General features: G+C 41.3%; 1 protein-coding gene across 6 annotated transcripts in view; it reads right to left on the reverse strand.

Annotated features, from left to right (window-relative positions):
• Positions 1-14,041: 14,041 nt before the first annotated feature.
• RUBCN (rubicon autophagy regulator) overlaps positions 14,042-21,240 on the reverse strand; it is a 58,250-nt gene continuing 51,051 nt past the window's right edge. For all 6 annotated transcript variants that reach the window (XM_086675141.1, XM_086675145.1, XM_086675144.1 and 3 more), the window contains 6 exons: positions 20,465-20,529; positions 19,764-20,002; positions 19,140-19,201; positions 18,289-18,442; positions 17,080-17,173; positions 14,042-16,852 (listed from right to left, as the gene is read on the reverse strand). In XM_086675141.1, coding sequence (XP_086531267.1) covers positions 16,674-16,852; positions 17,080-17,173; positions 18,289-18,442; positions 19,140-19,201; positions 19,764-20,002; positions 20,465-20,529 — 793 coding nt within the window. In that variant the 3' untranslated portion in view covers positions 14,042-16,673. The remainder of the gene's footprint in view (positions 16,853-17,079; positions 17,174-18,288; positions 18,443-19,139; positions 19,202-19,763; positions 20,003-20,464; positions 20,530-21,240) is intronic.

Consider the following 21,240-nt stretch of genomic DNA (forward strand, 5'->3'; position numbering starts at 1 on the left):
AGAGGAGGGAGACCCAGCAGGGGCCTGGGAAGAGGGGGTGGAAGTGTGCTGCAAAGACTTTCTAGGATACAGCTTATGCCAAAATTAGAAGAGGAGTTGGGATTTATCCAGATGGAGCACTGAGTGGGAAGGGAGATTGTTCTAAAAGAGGGAATGATGTGTTTAGAGATTTCATGCTATATAGTTAATTCTCATAATTCAACTTCATTTATTATATAGAATTGCATTATTATGAGAGGAATATAAAATAGTGTGGCCACTGTGCAAAACAGCATTGTGGTTCTTGAAAAAATAAAAATAGAACTGCCCTATGGTGCAATTTCACTTTGAAATATCTAGCAAAATAATTGAAAGCAGGGACCCGAACAGGCATTTGTACAATAACGCTCATAACAGCATCATTCACGATAGCCAAATATCCATCAATAGTGAGTGCATAGGCGTACAACAGAGTATTATTCAGTCTTCAAACAGGAGGGAAATTCTGACACATGGCTACAACATGGATGAGCTTTGAAAACATTATGCTACATGAAATAACCACATACACAAAACCAAATACTGTACAGCTCCACTTACGTGAGGTACCTGGAATGGTCAAATTCATAGAGAAAGAAGGTAGACCAGTGGTTACAAGGGACTGGGGGACGAGGTAACAGAGAGCTACTATTTAATGGGTACAGGGTTTCAGGACAGTGTGATGACAAAGTTCTGGAGAAGGATGGTGGTCATGGCTGTGGAACAGCATGAGTATACTTAGCACAGGGAATATATGCAATAATATTGTAATGACTTTGTGTGGTAACAGATAGTAACTACACTCAGTGTGGTGAGTATTTTGTAATTGTACATAGATGTGGAATCACTATGTTGTACACCTGAAGCCAATATGATATTGTATGCCAACTACACTTCAATTAAAAGATGATAAAAAATAAAATAAATGTCTGTGATAAATAAATAAAAATAAATAAAATAAAATAAAATAAAAATAAATAAAAATAAAATAAAATATGTCTGTGAATGTACTTAACCAATGTGAATGTACTTAATACACTGAAATATACATTTCAAATAGTTAAAATAGTAAATCTTATGTCTATTTTATCACAATAAAACATTGCATTATGAGTTTTCAACTTTTAGCCATTCTCTTGCTGGTAGACATTTGGATTGGTTCCAGTTTTCCATAATCATAACCCATGTTGCTATAAACATTCTTAAACATTTCTCCTCCTACACCACCTAGGAATGAAATTGTTCAGTCATAGGTTGTACACATCTTCAACATGTGAGTGCAATCAAAGGTCCATAGTGATTTATCTTCCAACAGGCAGGATTTCTTGTTCCACATTCTTATCAACACTTGATGTTCTCACTTCCTCTCCCCCCCAATCTGATGGGTGTGACATCACAATTAATTCTAGCTTTAATTTGCATTTCCATGATTACTGCTAATTTGGGGATTACTGATCATCTAGAGTTCTCTTCTTTAAATTGACTATTCGTAACCTTTGCTCATTTTTAACACTTTGTTTTTGAGTTTATATGAAGTTATCTTTTTCTTACTGAGAGTAAGAAAATCCTTTATAAATTCCAGTTACTACTCCTTTGTAGGTTACATGTGCTGTAAATATATTTCTCCCTGTGTCTGGCTTGCCTTTTCATTTTGTTTCTTTGATGTGAGGAAGCTCTATATTTTAAGGCAAATTTTCTGTCATGGTTTGTGCTTTTTTGTGAATTATTTTAAGAAATCTTTATCTAATTTTTTAAACTGTATTTTCTTCTAAAAGTATTCAGATCCATTACCTAAAGCTGCTATAACAAATTACTACAAATTTGGATGGCTTAAAACAATAAAAATGTATTCTCTCACAGTTCAGGAAGCTAGAAGTCTGAAATCAGGTCCTGATAGGGGAGTGCTCTCCGAAGGTCCTAAAAGCAGATCCTTCTCTGCCTCTCCCCGGTTGGCGACAGTCCCTGGCCTTCCATGGTTTATAGGTTCATCACTCCAACTTCTGTGTCTGTCGTCACATGGGGCTCTCCTTTTGGGTCTGTCTCTTCTCTTCTTATAAGGACATCAGTGATATTGGATTTAGGGCCCACTCTACTCCAGGGCGACCTCAGTTTGACTGCATCTGCAAAGATCCTCTTTTCAAAAAGGCCACATTCATAGGTACCAGAGGATAGAGTTTGAACTCAAATGCTTTTCTGGGAGACACAGTTTAAGCCACAAGAGCATTAACATTTTATTTTTCACATGTATGCCTTTAATCTACCTAGAATGAATTTTTTAAGTGTATATGTTTATTTTAAGAAAGGGAGAGAGGGGGAGGGAGCAGAGAGAGAGAGAGAGAGAGAAAGAGAGAATCCCAAGCAGGCTCCATGCTGTCAGTGCAGAGCCTGACATGAGGCTGAAATTCAGAAACCGTGAGATCATGACCTGAGCCAAAATGAAGAATTGGATGCTCAACTGACTGAGCCATCCAAGTGCCCCTATCTGGAATTAATTTTTGTGTTGATTTGAGGTGTGGGTCTAAAATAACTCTTTTTTCACATGGATAACCAGTATTATATTATTATGTTCCAAAAAATGCATCACTTCCCCATTATTTTGTGATACTACCTCTGTCATAGATCAAGTTTCCTTACATGTATGGATCCACTTATGAACTTTCCATTTTGTTTCATTGTTTTAATTTGCCTTTCCGTATACAAGTGCCACACTATCTTAATTATGATAGCTTTAGAATATGTTTTGAGATCTATTAGAGCAACATTGTTCTTCTTTAAAATTTCCTTGGCTATTTTTAGCTGTTCACACTATTAATTAATTTTGAACTCTCTTTCACATTGCTGTATTCTCTGTAGCTCCTGAGGTATGACTTATCCCATTGCATCTACTGATTCTTTCTCATAGCAGTTTATAATGTTAAGTTTTTCCATTAAATTTTTTAGCTTGAGATAATTGTAAATGTAAATGCAATTGTAAGAAATGATACAGAGCAGTCCATGTACCTTTCACCCAATTTTCCAAAGGGTAACATCTCATGAAAATTTCAATACAATAACACAAACAGAATATTAACTTTGAAAGTGTCAAGACACAGAGCATTACCATGGCGAGAATTCTTCATGTTGCCCTTTTATAGCCACATTCACTTCACTCCTGCCCCACACCCTCCATAACCTCTGGCAACCACTAATCTGTTCTCCCTTTCATAATTTTGTCATTTTCAAGAATGTTATATAAATGGAATCATGCAGAGTATAACTTTTAAGATTGGCTTTTTTTCTTTCAGCATAATAATTCTCTGGAACTTCATCCAGTTGTTGCGTGTATCAGTAATTTATTCCTTTTAATTCTGGGTAGTATTCTGAAGTATGGACATACTATAGTTTGTTTTACATTCAGCTGTAGAAGGATGTCTTGGTTGTTTCCAGTTTTTGACTAATAATGTCACCATTAGCATTCATGTACAGGTTTTTGGCGGTGAATATATGTTTTCATTTTGGGGGGATAAATGTGCAAATTTGAAATTGGTGGGTCATATGGTAGTTGTACGTTTACTCTTGTAAGAAACTGACAAACTATTTTAAAAATTGGCTGTACCATTTTATATTCCCACCAGCAATGAATGGGTGATATAATTTCTTTGCATCCTTGACATTTAGTATTTTTACTATTTTCTACTTTAGTGATTCTGATAGATATGTAGCAATATCTTGTGGTTGAAATTTTCATTTCCTTAATGATTAATTTATATTGAACATCTTTCCATGTGCTTGTTTTTGCCATCTGTATACCTTTTTCAGTGAAATGTCTCTTATTATCTTTTGCTCATATTCCAATTGAAGTGTTTATTTTATTACTGTTGAGTTTTTTCCATTAATTCTTTTAAATGGAGATGTAATTGACATACATTTACTATAGAGTTTTGAGACCTCTTTTTAGACACTAGCTCTTTGTTGCATGTGTGGCTTGCAAATATTTTCTCCAGATTTGTAGCTTGTCTTTTTTTCCCTTTTAACAGGTCTTTTGCAGATGAAAAGTTTTTATTTTGATGAAGTCCAGTTTATGAGTTTTTCCTTTTATAAATCATGCTTTTGATGTCAAATCTAAGAATTCTTTGCTTAGCCATAGAACCTGATATTTTTTTTCCTAAAAGTTTTATAACTTTACATTTAAGTCTGTGATCCATTTTGAATTAATTTTTGTACAGGTATGAAACTTAGGTCAGGGTTGCTTTTTGCCTATCGATTTTTAATTGCTTCAGCACCATTTGTTGAAAAGGCTATCTTTCTTCCATTGAATTGCTTTTGCATCTTTGTCCAAAATCAGGTCTGCAGATTTGTGTGAGTCTATTTTTCAGTTCTCTATTCTGTTCCATTAATCTATGTGTCTGTCCCTCCACCAATACCACACAGTCCTTGATTACTGTAGCTACATAAGAAGTCTTGAAATTGGGTAGACTGATGGCTACTTTATTCTTCTTTTTCAAAATTGTTTTAGTTATTCTTGTTTCTTTGTCTTTTCATATGAAATTTAGAATAATCTTGTTCATTTAGACAAAAAACCTTGCTGCAGTTTTGATAGGACTTGCATCAACTCTGTATATAAATTTGGAGAGAACTGATATCTTTACTATGTAGAATCTTCCAATCCATGAACATAATATAAATCTCCATTCATTTAAATCTTTTATTTCTTTCATAAATAATTTGTACTTGTAGCATACAAATCCTGTACATATTTTGTTTGATTTGCACCTACCTATTTTTTAAGTGATTGTAAATTTGTAATTTTGGTGCTCATTGCTAGTATATAAAAATGCAACTGTTTTTTGTATGATTATTTTATATCCTGCAATATTGCTAACCTCACTTATTCTAACAGGGCATTTAAAAGAGATTCCTTGGTGGGGCGCCTGGGTGGCGCAGTCGGTTAAGCGTCCGACTTCAGCCAGGTCACGATCTCGCGGTCCGTGAGTTCGAGCCCCGCATCAGGCTCTGGGCTGATGGCTCAGAGCCTGGAGCCTGTTTCCGATTCTGTGTCTCCCTCTCTCTCTGCCCCTCCCCCGTTCATGCTCTGTCTCTCTCTGTCCCAAAAATAAAATAAAAACGTTGGAAAAAAAAAAATTTTAAAAGAGATTCCTTGGGATTTTCTACATATCCTGAAATATGTATAGATGAAATAATATGATGTCTGAGATTTGCTTCAAAATAATCTTGGCAGGGGCAGTAGGTGGGGATATAGATGAAACACAATTGTGAGTTGATAATTGTTAAATCTGGATAATAGGTACATGGGGATTTAGTATACTATGCTCCATATCTTTGTATATGTTTGCAACTTTCTATTATAAAAAGGGTTTCAGTTGTTATTCCCTGTAAAAGATGCAGGGATCCTCATTGCAGGGTAAAGTCATAGTGGTAGACATGTCATTCAAGACCGATTATGATCTGACTTCTCCCATAATTATCCAATTGTTCCTTGAACAATTAAGAAAGGACCATCTTCCTGTATGTTTCACAGCTGTCTAAAGGCTTTTCAGTTCCAGCTCTTTGTTTTCGTTCCTGTTGCACGGACCATCTTCTCTTTCCCAAGAGGCTCTTCTCCTTCCTTTCAATATTAAATTTCAGCCAGCCTTTGAGAGTCAGCTCCAGAACCAAGAAGCCCTCGAGGGCTCCCCTAATCACTCTGGCCACATTTATCTCCCCCCTTCTGACCTTCCAGAACTCCATCTTTATCATTCATTTCAGCATAACACAGTGGTTAAGACTGGGGTTTATGGAGCCAGACTGCCCATATTGGATCCAGGCTCCATTGTTTACCAGCAGTGTCACTTTGGGCAAGTTACTCAAACTCTCTGTGCCTTAATTTCTTCTTACATAGAATAGAAATGATAATGGCATCAACTTTATAAGGTAGTTGGGAGGATTACATGGGTCATCCGTGTAAAGAATTCAGCATAGTGCTCAGCACACAGTAAACATCTAATGATATCATTTGTGCGGTCCTATTTTATAACTAAATAGTAGGTGCCTGAAGGGCAGAAACTATATCCAAGCACTGAGTTATACACAGAGTAGATGAAAAGAATCACACAGTCATCACTTGGGTCAGTTTACATCAAACAAATAAAGTCAATATTCAATTGCATAATTTGGGGATTATTCGAGTCATTGCCTTCTCTTTTGCCCTTTTACTGACTGTACTAGGGTTCTTTGTCAGAAAAAAAATCATAAAATGGCCCTCAAACTCACTTCCCTATCATAAACCCTTCATCCTGCTAATAATAAAACTCTACCAAAATTCTGTCCACTTAAGAAACACAGGGATATACTAAAAAGATTTGAAGGGAAGGTTAAAGAACTAGACTCAGAACAGGATAGGAAACTGGAAGCTCCAGAGTCTGAAAGGCGGGAATGACAGTCTCATCACCACTTTAGAATAAGTGCCAGCCCACCTTTTTTGGTCTTTGCCTAACTTGCTCAAGGTTCAAAGTCTCAGGAAAGAGTTCAGGCAATTCCAGATTTGAGCCATGTGCCCACCCCTTGGTCAGAGGGTTAAAAACAAAAATCTGGTAAGGTTTTTGTGAGAAAAGATATTAACTAAGGATTAAAGAGAAGACTTGCTCTAACTTTTCTCTGGGACTCCTGAGATGAATGGTACTTTGTGGAAAGAATGCAGGCTGGATAAATATTTCTGTTTGGCTGGTAAACTCTTCACCTCTAGTTTTAAGACTTTACTTCTGCCTGGGTCCAAAGTGGGCATGGTAAAGGAAGTAAGTGCAAATGCAGGAGTAGTTTCTGTTCATAGTAGTTTCTGTTTATGATGGAAGCACCACACCAGAGTCAAATGGTGTTGTTTGTAGTCTTCAAAACACCTGGAATCTGAGAAGTCTCTGGAAAACTGTTTAGATGGAACTGCCTGGACCTTCTACTCTACAACCTGCCAGTCAAGAGAAATTTCTTAAGTCCCACGAGTCCCTTATCTGCCCCCAGCCTTCTGAGGGACCCTAATTAGTTGCAATGTACCCAGAAGCCAAAGTTCCTCCAGGATGAAGGTAATGGTGGGCACCTTACAAACTATCAAGATAGGGAGGGGTGCCTGAGTGGCTCAGTTGGTTAAGCATCTGACTTCGACTCAGGTCATGATCCCACAAGTTTGTGAGTTTGAGTCCCACACCAGGCTCTGTGCTGAGAGCTCAGAGCCTGGAACCTGCTTCGGATTCTGTGTCCACCCCCCACCCCTCCCTCACTCACACACACTCTCTCTCTCTCTCTCTCTCTCTCTCTCTCAAAAATAAAGATTAAAAAAAATTAAAAAAAAAAAAGAAACTATCAAGGATAGAAACCAAAGTCTCTAAGTCTGATGCGCAAAATGTTTATGTAAACTCCAAGGTGTCCTCTCCCTGTGTGTGCTCGGGACAGAAAGTCTAGACAGAGGCACCCAGTTCTCAGGGGAACTGGGCATGAGGCTAGGAGATCAAGAAGAGGGAAGCCCTGGATATTTTCTTAGCCAATTTGGGTCACCTTATCTTGTGCTGAAGAATGTTTGGGGAGTATTTTAAAGCAATAGCTGTCTTGACTACCCTTTAATATCTACACACTTTTTGTACATTCCCTCCCTTTTTGTAAATTCCCTGCATTTCAAGGGAAAGCATTTATTCCCCTAAAACAAAGCAAAAACCAAAATTAACTCTATATATTCTAAAAAATAATGTGAACAGTTTGCAGATATTTCAATAAGTACATGAAAAGCAGGGGAATTACTGCATAATTCCATCATTTTAATAGCGCCATACTTTTTTTTTTTTTTTTTGTATTTCCTTCCCTTACTTTATGTATTTTTTTTCTTTCCGGGGAAATTTTTTCATAGTTGTAATGGTGTATATATACTGTTTTAAAAAACGTTTTTATTCAAATTCAGGTTAGTTAAAATACAGTGTAATATTAGTTTCGGGTGTACAATTTAATGATTCAACACTTCCATATAACACCCGGTGCTCATCACAAGTACACTCCTTATTATATACTTTTTAATATATAAACTTCTCGGGGCGCCTGGGTGGCGCAGTCGGTTAAGCGTCCGACTTCAGCCAGGTCACGATCTCGCGGTCCGTGAGTTCGAGCCCCGCGTCAGGCTCTGGGCTGATGGCTCAGAGCCTGGAGCCTGTCTCCGATTCTGTGTCTCCCTCTCTCTCTGCCCCTCCCCCGTTCATGCTCTCTCTCTGTCCCAAAAATAAATAAACGTTGAAAAAATAATAATAATAAAAAAAATATATATAAACTTCTCCTTTTACAATTTCAGATTTGCAGAAAAGTTGCAAAGATAGCATGAGAGTTCTGAAAATTTTCACTTTTCACTAAGTTACCATCTTACATTTTTCAACACTAAGAAACCAATATTTGTATATTACGTTTAATTTAACTTTAGATTTTATTTGGATTTAACCAGCTTTGCTGCTGTCCTCTTTCTGTCCCAGGATCCAATTCAGGATGGAACACTGTATTCAATCGTGTCTCCATCGCCTCTTCTGGCATGTGGCAGTTCCTCAGTCTTTCCTTGTTTTTCATGACCTTGACAGTTTGAGGAGCACTGGTCAGGTACCTCAGGTAGACAGTCCTCAAATCGGGCTTGTCTTATGTTTTCCTCATGAGCAGAATGAGGTTATGGATTTTTGTAAAGAAAACCACAGAAGTGATGTGCCTACCTCATCACATTATATCCAGGGTGTATAATATCCACATGACATCATTGGCGGTATTAACCTTGATCATTTGGTAAAGGTAGTGTTGGCCAGGTTTCTCCAATGTGAAGGTGCTACTTTCTCTTTCCATACTTTTGTTTTTTTTAAGTGAATTACTAATTCTAGTCCATTCTTAAGGGGAGGGAGGATTAAGCTCCACCTCCTGGAAAGGGAATAATTTACAGATATTGTTTGAATTCTTCTGTAAGGAAGATTTGTCTCTTCTTACTCATTTATTAATTCTATCATCTATTTATATCAGTAGGGATTCATGTGTATTTCACATATATTTTTCTCCCTTTGTCTCCATATGACAATATAACATTTTTTTTCTATGTTACTAGCACGGTCTTCATGACCATCATTTTAATAGTTGCATTTATTTTTAGATATTTTCCACTGTTAACTTTGAACTCACAAATTATGCTGCAGCAAACACCTTTTGAAACAATGTTCTATGATTGTTTGCATTCCAGCTGTGGCATGATGTTTGGAACACAGAAACATAAGTCTACTTAGGATATATGGATATATGGATGGATGGATGCGTGCATGCATGCTGGGCTGGCATCCTTTTTTTCCTGTTGAACAGTGGTCTTAGCCTATGGAGATCTCAAGTCTAAGTTAAATGTTCAGAAGAGAAGCTTGAGAACTTGCTGCAAATCAGGCTTTGACTTCCTGTGAACCATAACTAGTTTGTAACAATAAAAAAAGGCCCTCAGAACAAATACAGATTTTGTACTGTAAGCTATTTTTCTATCTCTGGCTGGAAAACATTTGAATATTTTAACAGCTTCAGCAGTTTTTTACATGGATTTATCATTCTTCTGTCAGCTTACCTTGTAGACATGAAGATTTTTTAATTCCTGGGGTGTTTTTAGGGCATATAGATATCATCATATTTAGTCTCTGGCAAGGAAAGTCTGTCAGTTCAATAATAAAGTGAGTAAAGGACATTTGGAAAGTTACCTTCTCTGATAATGGCTGCTGGACAAGACAAAACAAAACAGAAACAGTTACAAAGTAGCTGAGGGAAGAGAGGGCAGGTGAGTATATTTTCATCACTTCAAGATTTGGGAATGTAACCAAACCTCAGCAGAGATTTAGTGCCAAGGAGATCAGGAGCTAAGAGGGGCAGTAGTCAGAGGCAAAGTGAGAACAATCCAGTCCTTGACACGTAGTGTACTTCTAACCATTCTTGTTCCCATGTAGAACAGGCAGTTCCTTACATTCCAATGCCCACCTGGCCATTCAGGCATTCATTCCATTCACTCGTTATTCTGTTACAGAAAATGCTAAATAACACGGCTGTGTGAGAAGTGTTCTAACAGGAGTTACAGAAAGAGTGCTAAGGGTTCACAGAGAATGGGTAGGGCAGAATACAGCCAAAGAAAGCCATGATGTAGCTGAGTTAGCTCTTGGAAGGAAGAAAGATCAAGGTGTAGTTGGGAATGTGCTAGTAGTTCAGGGAATGGCAGGAGATGAAGTTAGGAAGCTAAAGTGTGACCAGGTATTGAAGATCCTTTATGTGCCAGGGGAAGGAACCAAACTATCTTATGCGGAGAAACAGCGGTGAGTTTTAGATAAAGGGACTACGACCCCACAGTAATGTTTTCCATCCTCCCCACACACCCCTGCCCCAAGCTCCTTATCCCGACTGTGGAGGGCAATGTAGCAATATTTACCAAAATTACAAATGCACATTTTTTTGTGCCAGCCATTCCACTTTGGAGAATTTATCCTATAGACATACTTGCATCCACATGAGGTAATACATGACCAGGTTTTTCACTGCAGCATTGTTTGTATTAACAAAGGATGGGAAACAACTTAAATGCTCATCAGTAAGTAACTGGTTGAATAAACTATTATCCATTCATACAATGGAAAATGTGCCACTATAAAAGAAGAATAAGGAAGTTCTTCATGTACTGATACAGAAAATTCTTTAAGAAACACTGTTTTTTTAAAAAAAGCAAGGTACAGGGGTGCCTGGGTGGCTCAGTTGGTTAAGCATCTGACTTCGGTTCAGGTCATGATCCCACAAGTTCATGAGTTCGAGTCCCACACCAGGCTCTGTGCTGACAGCTCAGAGCCTGGAGCCTACTTTGGATTCTGTGTCTCCCTCTCTCTCTGCCTCTCCCCTGCTCACACTCTCTCAAAAAGAAATGTTAAAAAAATTTTTTTAATAAAAATAAGCAAGGTACATTAATGTATATATGTCAATTTTTTAAAAAGGGTGAAGAATAACAAGTATACATTATTTGCTTGTATGAAGAAACTCTCTAAGGATAAATGGAAAAGTAATGAGGGACTACCAAAGGGGGTGAGGCAAAAACTAGGCACATGGCTTTTCACCATATACTTTTCTTGTGGACTTTAAGCATGTGGATGTTAATTAGAAAATTAAATATTATTGATTAAACAAAAGAGAAAGAGAGACAGAGAAGCTCTCTTTCATTCCCTTTTCCTCTGTAGGTCTCATTCCTGCTTTTCACCTTGTCAGGACTTTCTTTCAGTTAGATCTATGGGTTGTGGGGCTTCCAGTGGTTAAAGGAGAAATACACAAATCTTCTTTTAGTCCTTTGCGTAGGGAGACCTATTGACACCTAGGTTGAATTTCTTCCCCCAGATTCTAAGTGGCAAAGGCTGGCAGGCGAGGGAGGAAAGGAAAGATGTGTATTCCTCACGTGTTTTTCCCTCACTGCTGCTGGTGCTAAAGCAGTTGTGTTTGCTGCGGCAACAAGGGCTTGGGGGAAAAGCTGGGAGGGGAGCTCCTGTTCCTTCTGTGGGCCAGTGGGGAGATAAAACCAGTTGGGAACTCCAAGCACAACTCTGAAAGGAAAACAAGTGAGAAACTCCCCAGGCAGTGAGAGAAAAGGACAGGACTTACCTAGGGTGACGAGTTGCCAAAAGGTTTCAGGTCATCCGTGCATTTTACTGTTTTGCTGCAGCCTTTCAGAAGGCTGGTCACTAAAGCTCCCACCCACCTAGGAGCCCTCCCACCACTCAAGATTTATTTTAACCCACTAACCTTCACACCCCGCTGTTCTGGTCTTAAGTTGGTGTAATGATATTGGGATAAATGACAGAATCCAAGGAAAATTAACGACAAAGTCTCTGATAGACCTCCAAAGCCAGAGCATAGCTCTCTGCTTTCTGTTCCTCTGGGAGCAGTTCGCAGAATAGAGGGAGGCAAGGGTATATGTAAAGCACGGCCTCATTTCTCCGCGCTCCTAGAGGAGTAGCGCTAAGCAAATTCTCTTTCCTTTTTAATCACATTCATCTTTGATCCCAAGAACATCAAGCTCGCAATGGGAAAGTGAGGGCCATCTGGCAGTTGCTATCACTAAAATTTTAACAGCTGGCAGTTTGATACCCTGGAGACTGGATATGGGAGAAGACTGTAGTTGGTCAGGGCAGAAGAGTCAGCAGGATATGGTGAGCATAGTGATTCCTGTTACCCATACTCTAAGCCAGAAGTTCATAGGAAAAAGGAAGCAGGCTTGAGCCTCACTTTAACCAAGATGCTATAAAGATCATGCCTACTTGTTATACCATTACAGGGTATAGCAAATCTACACACACTTTGGGCCACAGGGAGTGATGGATAACACAGTCAATGCCACAAATGGATGACTGTCCAACGCATAGCACCCCTTTCTTTGGGGTGTGTCCCAGTATTCAGGGGTGAGTCCCCAACACAGTCATTACTCTTTGACCTGCCTCACTGGCAACAAGAGGTTTATAAATCTTGCACCTGATGTTCCTACAGCTGTCCTGGTCTCCACAGTTCCCGAGACTTAGTGGTCAGTTTTCCTTGGATTCTGTCATTTATCCCAGTATCTTTCCAATATCTTTCCCCTCAGCCTTTTGTTCACTGGTTTAAAATGTCCCAGTCATTGTAGAACATTTGGAATGCATCTTGTTTTCAGAGGCTCTGGGTAATGCGCAGACAGCAATGACAATATACCACACCCCAGTCAAAACCAACATCATTTCTCTCTTTGAATGACTGCAACCATCTCTCTAGAAGATCCCACTGCTTCTACTCTTGCTTTACTCTATTTACTCTCTGGAAAGTACACACTGACATTTTACAGATGAATCACTTCTCTAAGACTCTTCAATGACTTTCCAAGGCCCTAAGAATAAAGCCTAACCTGCTTAGTATGTCCTTCTTGCAGGTCCTTGCCCAAACTCCTCCTGTCTCTACACCAACACAAATGCTGGTTCTCATCTGGAGCCCTTTCTCTCTACTCTGTACCTAACAGGGGCCTTGTCTCCAACCTAAATTAGGTCCACACACCCCCCCCCCCGCTTTTTTCAATTCAATAGTATATACTCTTTTCCTTCATAGCTCCTATTACAGCTTGTAATTACATATTCATTTTGGTGACTTTAGGCAATGTCTGTCTCCCCCTTAAGACTCTAAGTGCCCTAGAGTCAGGACTGTCTCCATTTTGCTCCCTCCAGTAGCCACAGAACTTAGCACAGAAACTGGCATACAGTAGGTACCCAAATATTTAATGGGTGATTAAATAGGAAGAGATTGGCATGGCTAGAGATGGCTGAGATTAAGATAAGAAACCGAATTTGTGTGCAAGTGATAGCAAAGGAACAAAATAGATTTACTTTAAAAAGAAAATTCAACAGAATTTGATGACAGGTGGTGGGAAGGAAATATGCTTTACTAGCTGAACATGCCACCTGACTCAGAGAGGAAGGAGTCAAAACCAAATTTTCAAACTGGAGTGACTAATGTTTAGGTTTGGGGAAATATGATACTTAAGTTAGCTTTAGACATATCAGTTGGAGATGACCAAGAGATATTAAAGCAGAAATGTTCAGAAAGTTGCAGGGTAGGGGCGCCTAGGTGGTTCAGTTGGTTAGACTCCTGGTTTCAGCTCAGGTCATGATCTCATGGTTTGTGAGTTTGAGCCCCACATCAGGCTCTGCACTGGCAGCACCTGACACAATTAAGATGCCGTAGAGAGAAAGATTAACATCACTTTAAAATAAAAGATACTTACATCAAGGGAATGGGTAAGGGGCACACCTCATGCACTGGTAATGACTGTGCCCATGTCTTTTATACATGAAGGAATAAAAAAATCCAGAGAAACAAAGTGATCTGCTCAAGGTCACATAACAAGTCAGTGATGATGCATTCTGACCCACTTTTCCTGACTCAGAAACCTCCTGAATTTTCAGACATGCCTGCTTTATAGTAAACACTCAAAACCATTTCCTGATAGTCAAGGTGGACAAATAAAAGGCAGGAATTTTATTTCCTTAGTTTATTAAAGATGACATATGAACTGTTAGGCTGTGTATGTATTACGGTGAATAGAAATCCAGTTCAGAACACAAGTTGCACATGAACAGAACATCTCTATATAGACTCTTGCTCCTTTTATGTTAATTTAACAAAAACTCTAAAGCCTTGGCAGAGAAAGTCAATAACAGCCTCATTTAAGTGGAAAATATTTGCCTTCCACTCTTCTGCAATGTCTTGAATCTTGTCTCTACCTTGCAAGCAAACTTAATTTTTTTCCCTTTATTTATAAAAAAGAACACTTTTTCCCTCCCATTTCATTCAGAAAGAACTCTCTTCAGTGCATTCAAAGCTTTTCCCCACAACAGCAGGGGATTTCAGATACTGGTATTAGTTGCAAAGTGCTTTCAAAATATCCCATACTCTTTCCTCTCAAATAAATAAATAAATGGGTATTTGGACAGTGATGACAGCAGAGTGTCAGGGTCACTAAAACAGATACGCAATCTAAAGAGATGGAATGTGAAAGGTGGAGAAAAATAAGTGAAAAACCAGGAGCATGTAAGACTGCTGAGCTCAACTTTGGAAACTGTCGTTTTCCATCTTTTGGTCCTATGCTAATATGAAACAGGTGGAACAATAATGAGAGTGCATCTCTCTTCCAGTGTAGTGACTTGGAGTAAGGAGCTGGATGTGTAATTTGTACCACAACTAGAAGCAGAGTTCACCAGTTTTTACAAACCCCTGAGTCTGAATCTGAGGCCTAACCTTTAGTAAGCCTTGAGTTTTGTGGGGCAATTCCCAAAGCTCCTAGGTAGGACAAGGCTCCTAGTTAGCCCTTCAAAACTGGGCTGGGCTGGAAGTCTTGGCTCTCAGAGTCTTCCCGATGAACTAAAGGGAGAACAAGCTCAGGGTCTTCCAGCCCGATCCCAAGTCCGAGGCAGAGAGATCAATGCCATGCGTCAATTCCTCCCTGCTCCCTGTTGCCCTGGTGGAGCCTCAGCTCTGGCCACTTCCTTCCTGCCCCTTCTACTTCCTGTGAGACTCCTGGGTGCCTCCAGCTCAGGCACTCATTGGCTTCCACCAACCATGTGCTACTTTCTGTTCGGCTTCTTGGGGTAGCATCTACACCAAGTTTTTTCTATTAGCAACCAACTATGGAAAGACAGGTATACAAGAAGTCAGTCCCAGAATGAAACAAAAACAAAAACAAAACAAAACGCTGTGGGCTTTTGTTCACAGAGCCGCCAGCCTTCAGAACAGTAACCCTGACCAGTGTTATACGCAGAGGTCAGGAGCTATAGCAACTTAAAGAACACCACAAACATATCACGGTCCCCTAGAAACACACATCTTAAAGGGTATGTGTGTGTTGAAATTAGTAATATGGAAAGAATGACTGAACATATGGATATCACCAGGCTAAATGGCTCAGTGCATAATAGGCATAAAGGCTCTTGTTATTCCAAGAACACAGGAACATTCACACTCACATTCATGTCCACAAATTGCCAAGTTCCCTAACCCCACTAATAGCAGAAAGCTTCCCCACCCTTACTCCAACTTTAACAAAAGAAACAAAGGTAAGAGTTCATCCACCAGGGAGGGTCCCAACTCTGTTGCAGGAAGGGGATGAGAATGGAGTTGGGCCATACTTTTACTCAGAACCAAAATGACCACCTAACAATGGGCACAGTGGCAAGAGACCCACAAATAAGATGGCGGATAGAGTTTTTGTCCTCAACTTAGGATGGCATCAGGGACTTGCCTAAGCTTGAAAGATCATATATACACCAGAGCTAGGTTGAAAAAAAGAGACCTTATCACTTAAGAGGAGGCCAACAGCTCCTCTGACTGAATAAATGCTCCTTAAGCAACAGAGCTGTGGCCTCACTTATGCTGGGTGTAAGGCTGTGAAGGGGTCTGGCCTAAGTATCAGTTCTGTTTCTTTGCTTCAAGCCCACCAGGGTAAAGAAAGTCAGCTTGTGACATCATCTTTGCCTAGAATACTTCAAACAAGGAGGTCACATGGTGGACTCCTTGAGGTCTCTGAGGATTCCAGGTAATAATGCTGCTTTTATGGCCTAAAAAATACCTAAATAACCTGGACAGAATGCCCACGATGTACTCCCATCCTCTAATGCTTCTCCTCAGGGTGCAGTCTGACTCTATTTCAGGACTGAGAGAGAAAACTCCGTCCTCCTATTTCAGCAGCAAAGGAGAAGTGAGTTGGTTGAGAAAGGCCTGACTCAGAAGCTCCAGAACTAAAACAAAATAAAACTGGAAATGATACTTGAAATGCAGCTGAAACCGGATCTGGTCCAAGTGGAGAAGGCCATGGATGTCAGAAGCACTGGGTCTCATTGTCCACTCCCCTGACAGAGGCACTAGAAGCTTCACATTAAGGACCTGTGTGTCAGTTCTGATGGAAATACCCAGTACCTACACATTGTCACAACAGACTGGACCTCACCAACCTAACAAAGGTTGATTACACATGGACGTTAGATAAGTCATAAAAAAAAATGATGATAATAATCAAAGAAAAAAAAAAACCAAGTGGGGAAAGTCCTTAAAAGGGTGGCTCAGTTCTGCATTGTGTGACCCTAGCGCCTAGAAGAGGGCTTAATGTGCTTTCTTCAGGTGGTCTCCAGGACGGTGGCCTCTAGAGCCAAGGCTTCGGTGGGTTCCTCCTCGTAGTCTGACATGTAAGACTCCAGGCTCTGTTTGGCCAGCAATTCCCGCCGGGCCTGCAGCCGCTCACAGCGGGGACAGCTTCCAGACTTGAAACAAGCCTTATGGTAACATGCTTTACACTCTATTCAGGGAAGGTGAAAAAAAAAAGAGAAAACTATTTGTATTATCTCAAGCCAGAAGTAAATCACTGCCACAGCCCCTTCTTGCCACCACTGCTAGGTGCACCTGCGGTGAAAACAGGGAGTTTCTGAGACAAACTGAACTCTTCCTAATAGGGACGGCTGAGGGAAATAAATGAGCTTCGTGTTCAGTCTGGTTTGCCCACTCCACACCCGGACCAGTACTTACCTTCACAGGTCCGGCACTTATGGAGCTCAAAAGGGAAGATGATGTCATCCTCGTTCTGACAGAACTCACAGATGAAGCCCTTGGCTTGGCAGAGCTGGGGTGGGGGGAGAGGGACAAGCAGCAAAATCAGGGGCAGCAAACCAGGAACTGGCACAAGAGGATGAACCCAAGTGGGGGACGGGGCAAAATATAAAGAAGACTTGAGTGGGCCCTAAGGGGTTCTCCCGCCTTCTGGGAAGAGACTGGCTGGACATGACAGCCAAACTGGGGCCAGGACTGGGCAGTGTTAGACAAACCTTTAAGATGGAGACAAGGGAGCATGAGTTTGAGAAACTGCAACCACGAGAGTGGTTCACAATGCAGAGTTGTAAAGAAAGAAGGGATGATGCCACAAGGGGCTTCCTAAAGTCAGAATTCCAGGCTGGGTGATGACTCTATTTTGAAATAGGAACCACAGCCAATTAACATAAAATGTGATGGCAAGGGCATTTCTCCAAAATAACACCCAGCCTTGAATCAGGTTATAGCAAAACCTTTCCAATTCCCCCCACTATTCAGGATCTCTACATATGCCCTATTTTGAGCTCTAATTCTGGGACTGTCACAGGAACACACACTGGGCATATTCTAAGATGGGAAATTCTAAAAATGGAACTTCTGAATTTTTGGCATGTTGAGTATATCAAGGACAATAATAACTTGCATCTATAGAATGAAGTTTACAAAATGCTTTCATGTAAATTATTTCGTCAATTCTCAAAACTACTGAGAGGAAAGGGCAGGGGCTATTAATTATTATCTTCATGTTACAGACAAGAAAATTGAGGCTTGCTGCAGAGAGGGCAAAGTACTTCCTTTGGTCACAGTAATTTGAGAATGATAAAGTGGAGGGAGACCCAGTCCCTCTCCAGATTCTAATTCAGGGTTCTCTCCTCCCACATCAGGACAATTCTACACTGAAGGCCTGCTTAGTCCTGCCCTTACCCAGGGGCAGTGCCAGCACCACATCCTCTTCTGATTTCAGGTTCTTTAGATCTGGATGAATTAGCTGTTCACCAATCCCAGGAACAGCAATCCTACCCAGTTTTTCTCCCAGTGTTGACAGGCCATTTCAACTTCCTGAAACTGCATGGCAAGAACTTGGGTCCATCCCACTCCCTGTATCCCTAAGCAAGAGTCCAGTCACATGATAAAGTGAGACTATCTTACCATGCATCGCTCTACGTGGGCAGCCCCTGCCCTGGTGAGCTCAGCAAGCCGGGGCCCCAGCTCTCCCTTCCTGGTTGCAGTCAAGTCATTCAGCGAGTATAGGTGGAGATCCTCGGTCAGGTGGCCTGGAACTGTGTCAAAGGAATCCAGAAGCCTACAGAAAATAAGGGGAAGTAGGTAGGAGCCGAAAATGAACATTTTGGGGGCACCTGGGTGGCTCAATCGATTAAGCATCCGACTCTTGGTTTTGGCTTAGGTCATGATCTCACAGTTCCTGAGTTTGAGCCCCATGCTGGGCTCTATGCTGACTGTGGAGCCTGCTTAGGATTCTCTCTCTCTTCCTCTCTCTCTTTGCCCCCCACCCTCACATCTCTCTTGCTCTCAAAATAAATAAATAAACTTAAAAAAAAGAAGAAGAAGAAAATGAACATTGTGTGTGGCACATCAAGGTAGAAGGATCTGTACTATCCAGAAGCAGGATAGGGAAAAGAAGGGCCCAGACAGAGTCGATGAGGGTGGGCAGTGTTCGGCCAGCCTAGGAGTTCCAAACCATTCCGGACCCTCCACACTACTAGATGTGAGTGAGAAGTGACTTTTATACCTTCCTGCACAGTGATTCATGCCAGCTTGCAAAGAGTGGCAGGTCTGGCCTGACAGAACAACCACAGAGTTCCCTTCCAGAGAGGATACAGACACACTCAACTGCTGCAGGCTTTTTGCTGACCATTTCTGGAATTCTCTACAAATCTCTCTACTTTCCTTCTTCACACAACAAGGGACAACTGCTGGGGCGTGTCTGTTTCAGAGACATTAACCCAGCAAGAGGCGTCTGGCCTCCACATGAGACTTACTCTTTGGCCAGTCGGCAAGTCTTAAACATGTTCTTCATGTGATACAGCTGGATCCGCAGCAGCTGAAGAGAAAGACATTGTGGTGGTGAGTGGGGGGTAAGAGCAGGTATGAAGAGGAAAGAAACAATTATTAGAATGACCAGTACCTTTAAACCCTGGAGGTCTGGAAGCTTTGCATGCAGCAGCCAGAGCCAAACTATTCTCTACATCTGTAACTCAATAACTTGCTTCAAAATGACCTCCAGTCAGGGAGGGCACCTCTGCTGGGTTGTGCTCCCAAATCACGTATACAACTGGAAGCCACTGAGAAATCCAGAATTTGAATTTCCCACCTGATACCCTATTGTCCCTTCAGTATATTTTCAGTGCAGGGAAAACTCCTGCTTTTGTCACTGAGTGCCATCTATGGCTTCAGACCTGCCATTAGTAGGTTTGAGGCTCTAACTAGACAGGTGAGAAATGACAAGAGTCTGAGAAAGCATGTAGAGAAAGTGTGAGTAATGAGACGGTTACAGCTCTGACACAGTGACAGAAATGTCGTGATCCTAGCAAAGGCTGCATGAACAGAGGGAGGGGATGAGGGATGAGGAGGGTAATCTGTGATATGGCCTTTCAAGATCTTACCCGGACTTGATTGAGCAGCTTGACCTTCCTATAGAGGGCACTGTTGATGTCCTGCACATTGAAGAGAGGATCGTTCCAGATCTTAATGAGCAGGTCCTTGGAGAAATTACTGACATAGTACTTGCTGAAGTCCCACTTGCGCAGAACCCGGCTGGGGATGACCATCTGAGCATTTTCATGGCAGCACTGACAGAAGTACTTGCCCAAGTACTCACAGTACCGCAGCCGCTTGATATAATCTGGAAAAACCAGAAAGTCAAAGGTCAGATGTGGCTTTTCCATCAGAAGCTGGTGAGGCAGCTCTCTTGCTCCTTTTCAAAGAGCAGAAAGGGATGGCCACTGGTCTCCATCCATTTCTGTGCTCCCAAAGCTAGAGGAAACCCACAGAGTGGGTTTCTGTGTCCCTCTCTGAAGGCCACTGAGGAAACAAATTCTGGCAGAGTTGGTAAGATCCAGGTTCCAAGAACCTGGCCCAGAGTACCCAGTTTTCTTTGGTACACGATGTCGGTAACGGGCCCCCAGAAATCATTTCCCTCTGATTGCCAGTAATCCTGCACAGCCCTACCTTCCGGGTCTGGGCCCCTTCTTTCCCTTTCCCAGTTCTGCTCTGTTGCCTCCTCTCACAGCCTCTCTGACCAGCCCCAAGGGTGTGAGAGGGCACAGTCACTGGAGGTGGACTGGGGGTCAGAGAAGTGACTCACCGGGGTCAGTCCGAATGCCACACCCTGCACAGCGGTAATTCTGCTTGGCCACAGCGATCTTCCTCCTGAGGAGAAGGGAAGGAGAGGGCTTTGGCAAATACCAGAGGAGGCCTCTGGGGTATAAAGGATAAGGAGGCAAACACAGGGCTCTTGTTACGTATGGCAAGAGTGGGAATTCACCTACTGCTTTTTAGAGTTGGATAAAAAGAACCCACTGGGAGAACCAATTCAAACCGAGGATTACTAGGTTAGAATTTAGGTCAAGGCAGGGACAGTCCCTAACAAATGAACCACACTTCATGTACAAATATAAGAGATGAGAAACAGGACAGAGGAGAGAACAAGAGGAAAGAAAGGCAATCATCCATCTTACGAGAAAAAAAACAGGGGTCGCCTAGGTGGCTCAGTCGGTTAAGCATCCGACTCTTGGTTTCGGCTCAGGTCATGATCTCATGGTTTGTGAGTTCGAGCCCTGCATCAGGCTCTGTGCTAACAGTGCGGAGCCTGGTTGGGATTCCCTTTCTCTACCTCTCTCCCTGTCCCTCCCCTGCTTGCTTGCTCCCTCTCTCTCTCTCTCTGCCTCTCAAAAATAAATAAACTTAAAAAAATTTTTTAAAAAAGAAAGAAAGAAACACCAGTAAGCTCACAAGACTGTTGGGAGGAAGACAACAGGTCGGGAAGGCCAGTGATAAAAGACCTCATTCCCGGTTATCTCTGGAAAGCAACAGGAGGATCAGGAGTAAGACTTGCAACAAGATGCATAATCTTCACTCTCT

The sequence above is a fragment of the Puma concolor genome, chromosome C2, assembly GCF_028749965.1.
Source record: "Puma concolor isolate L17-30 chromosome C2, mPumCon1.1.hap2, whole genome shotgun sequence".
Lineage (NCBI taxonomy): Eukaryota > Metazoa > Chordata > Mammalia > Carnivora > Felidae > Puma > Puma concolor.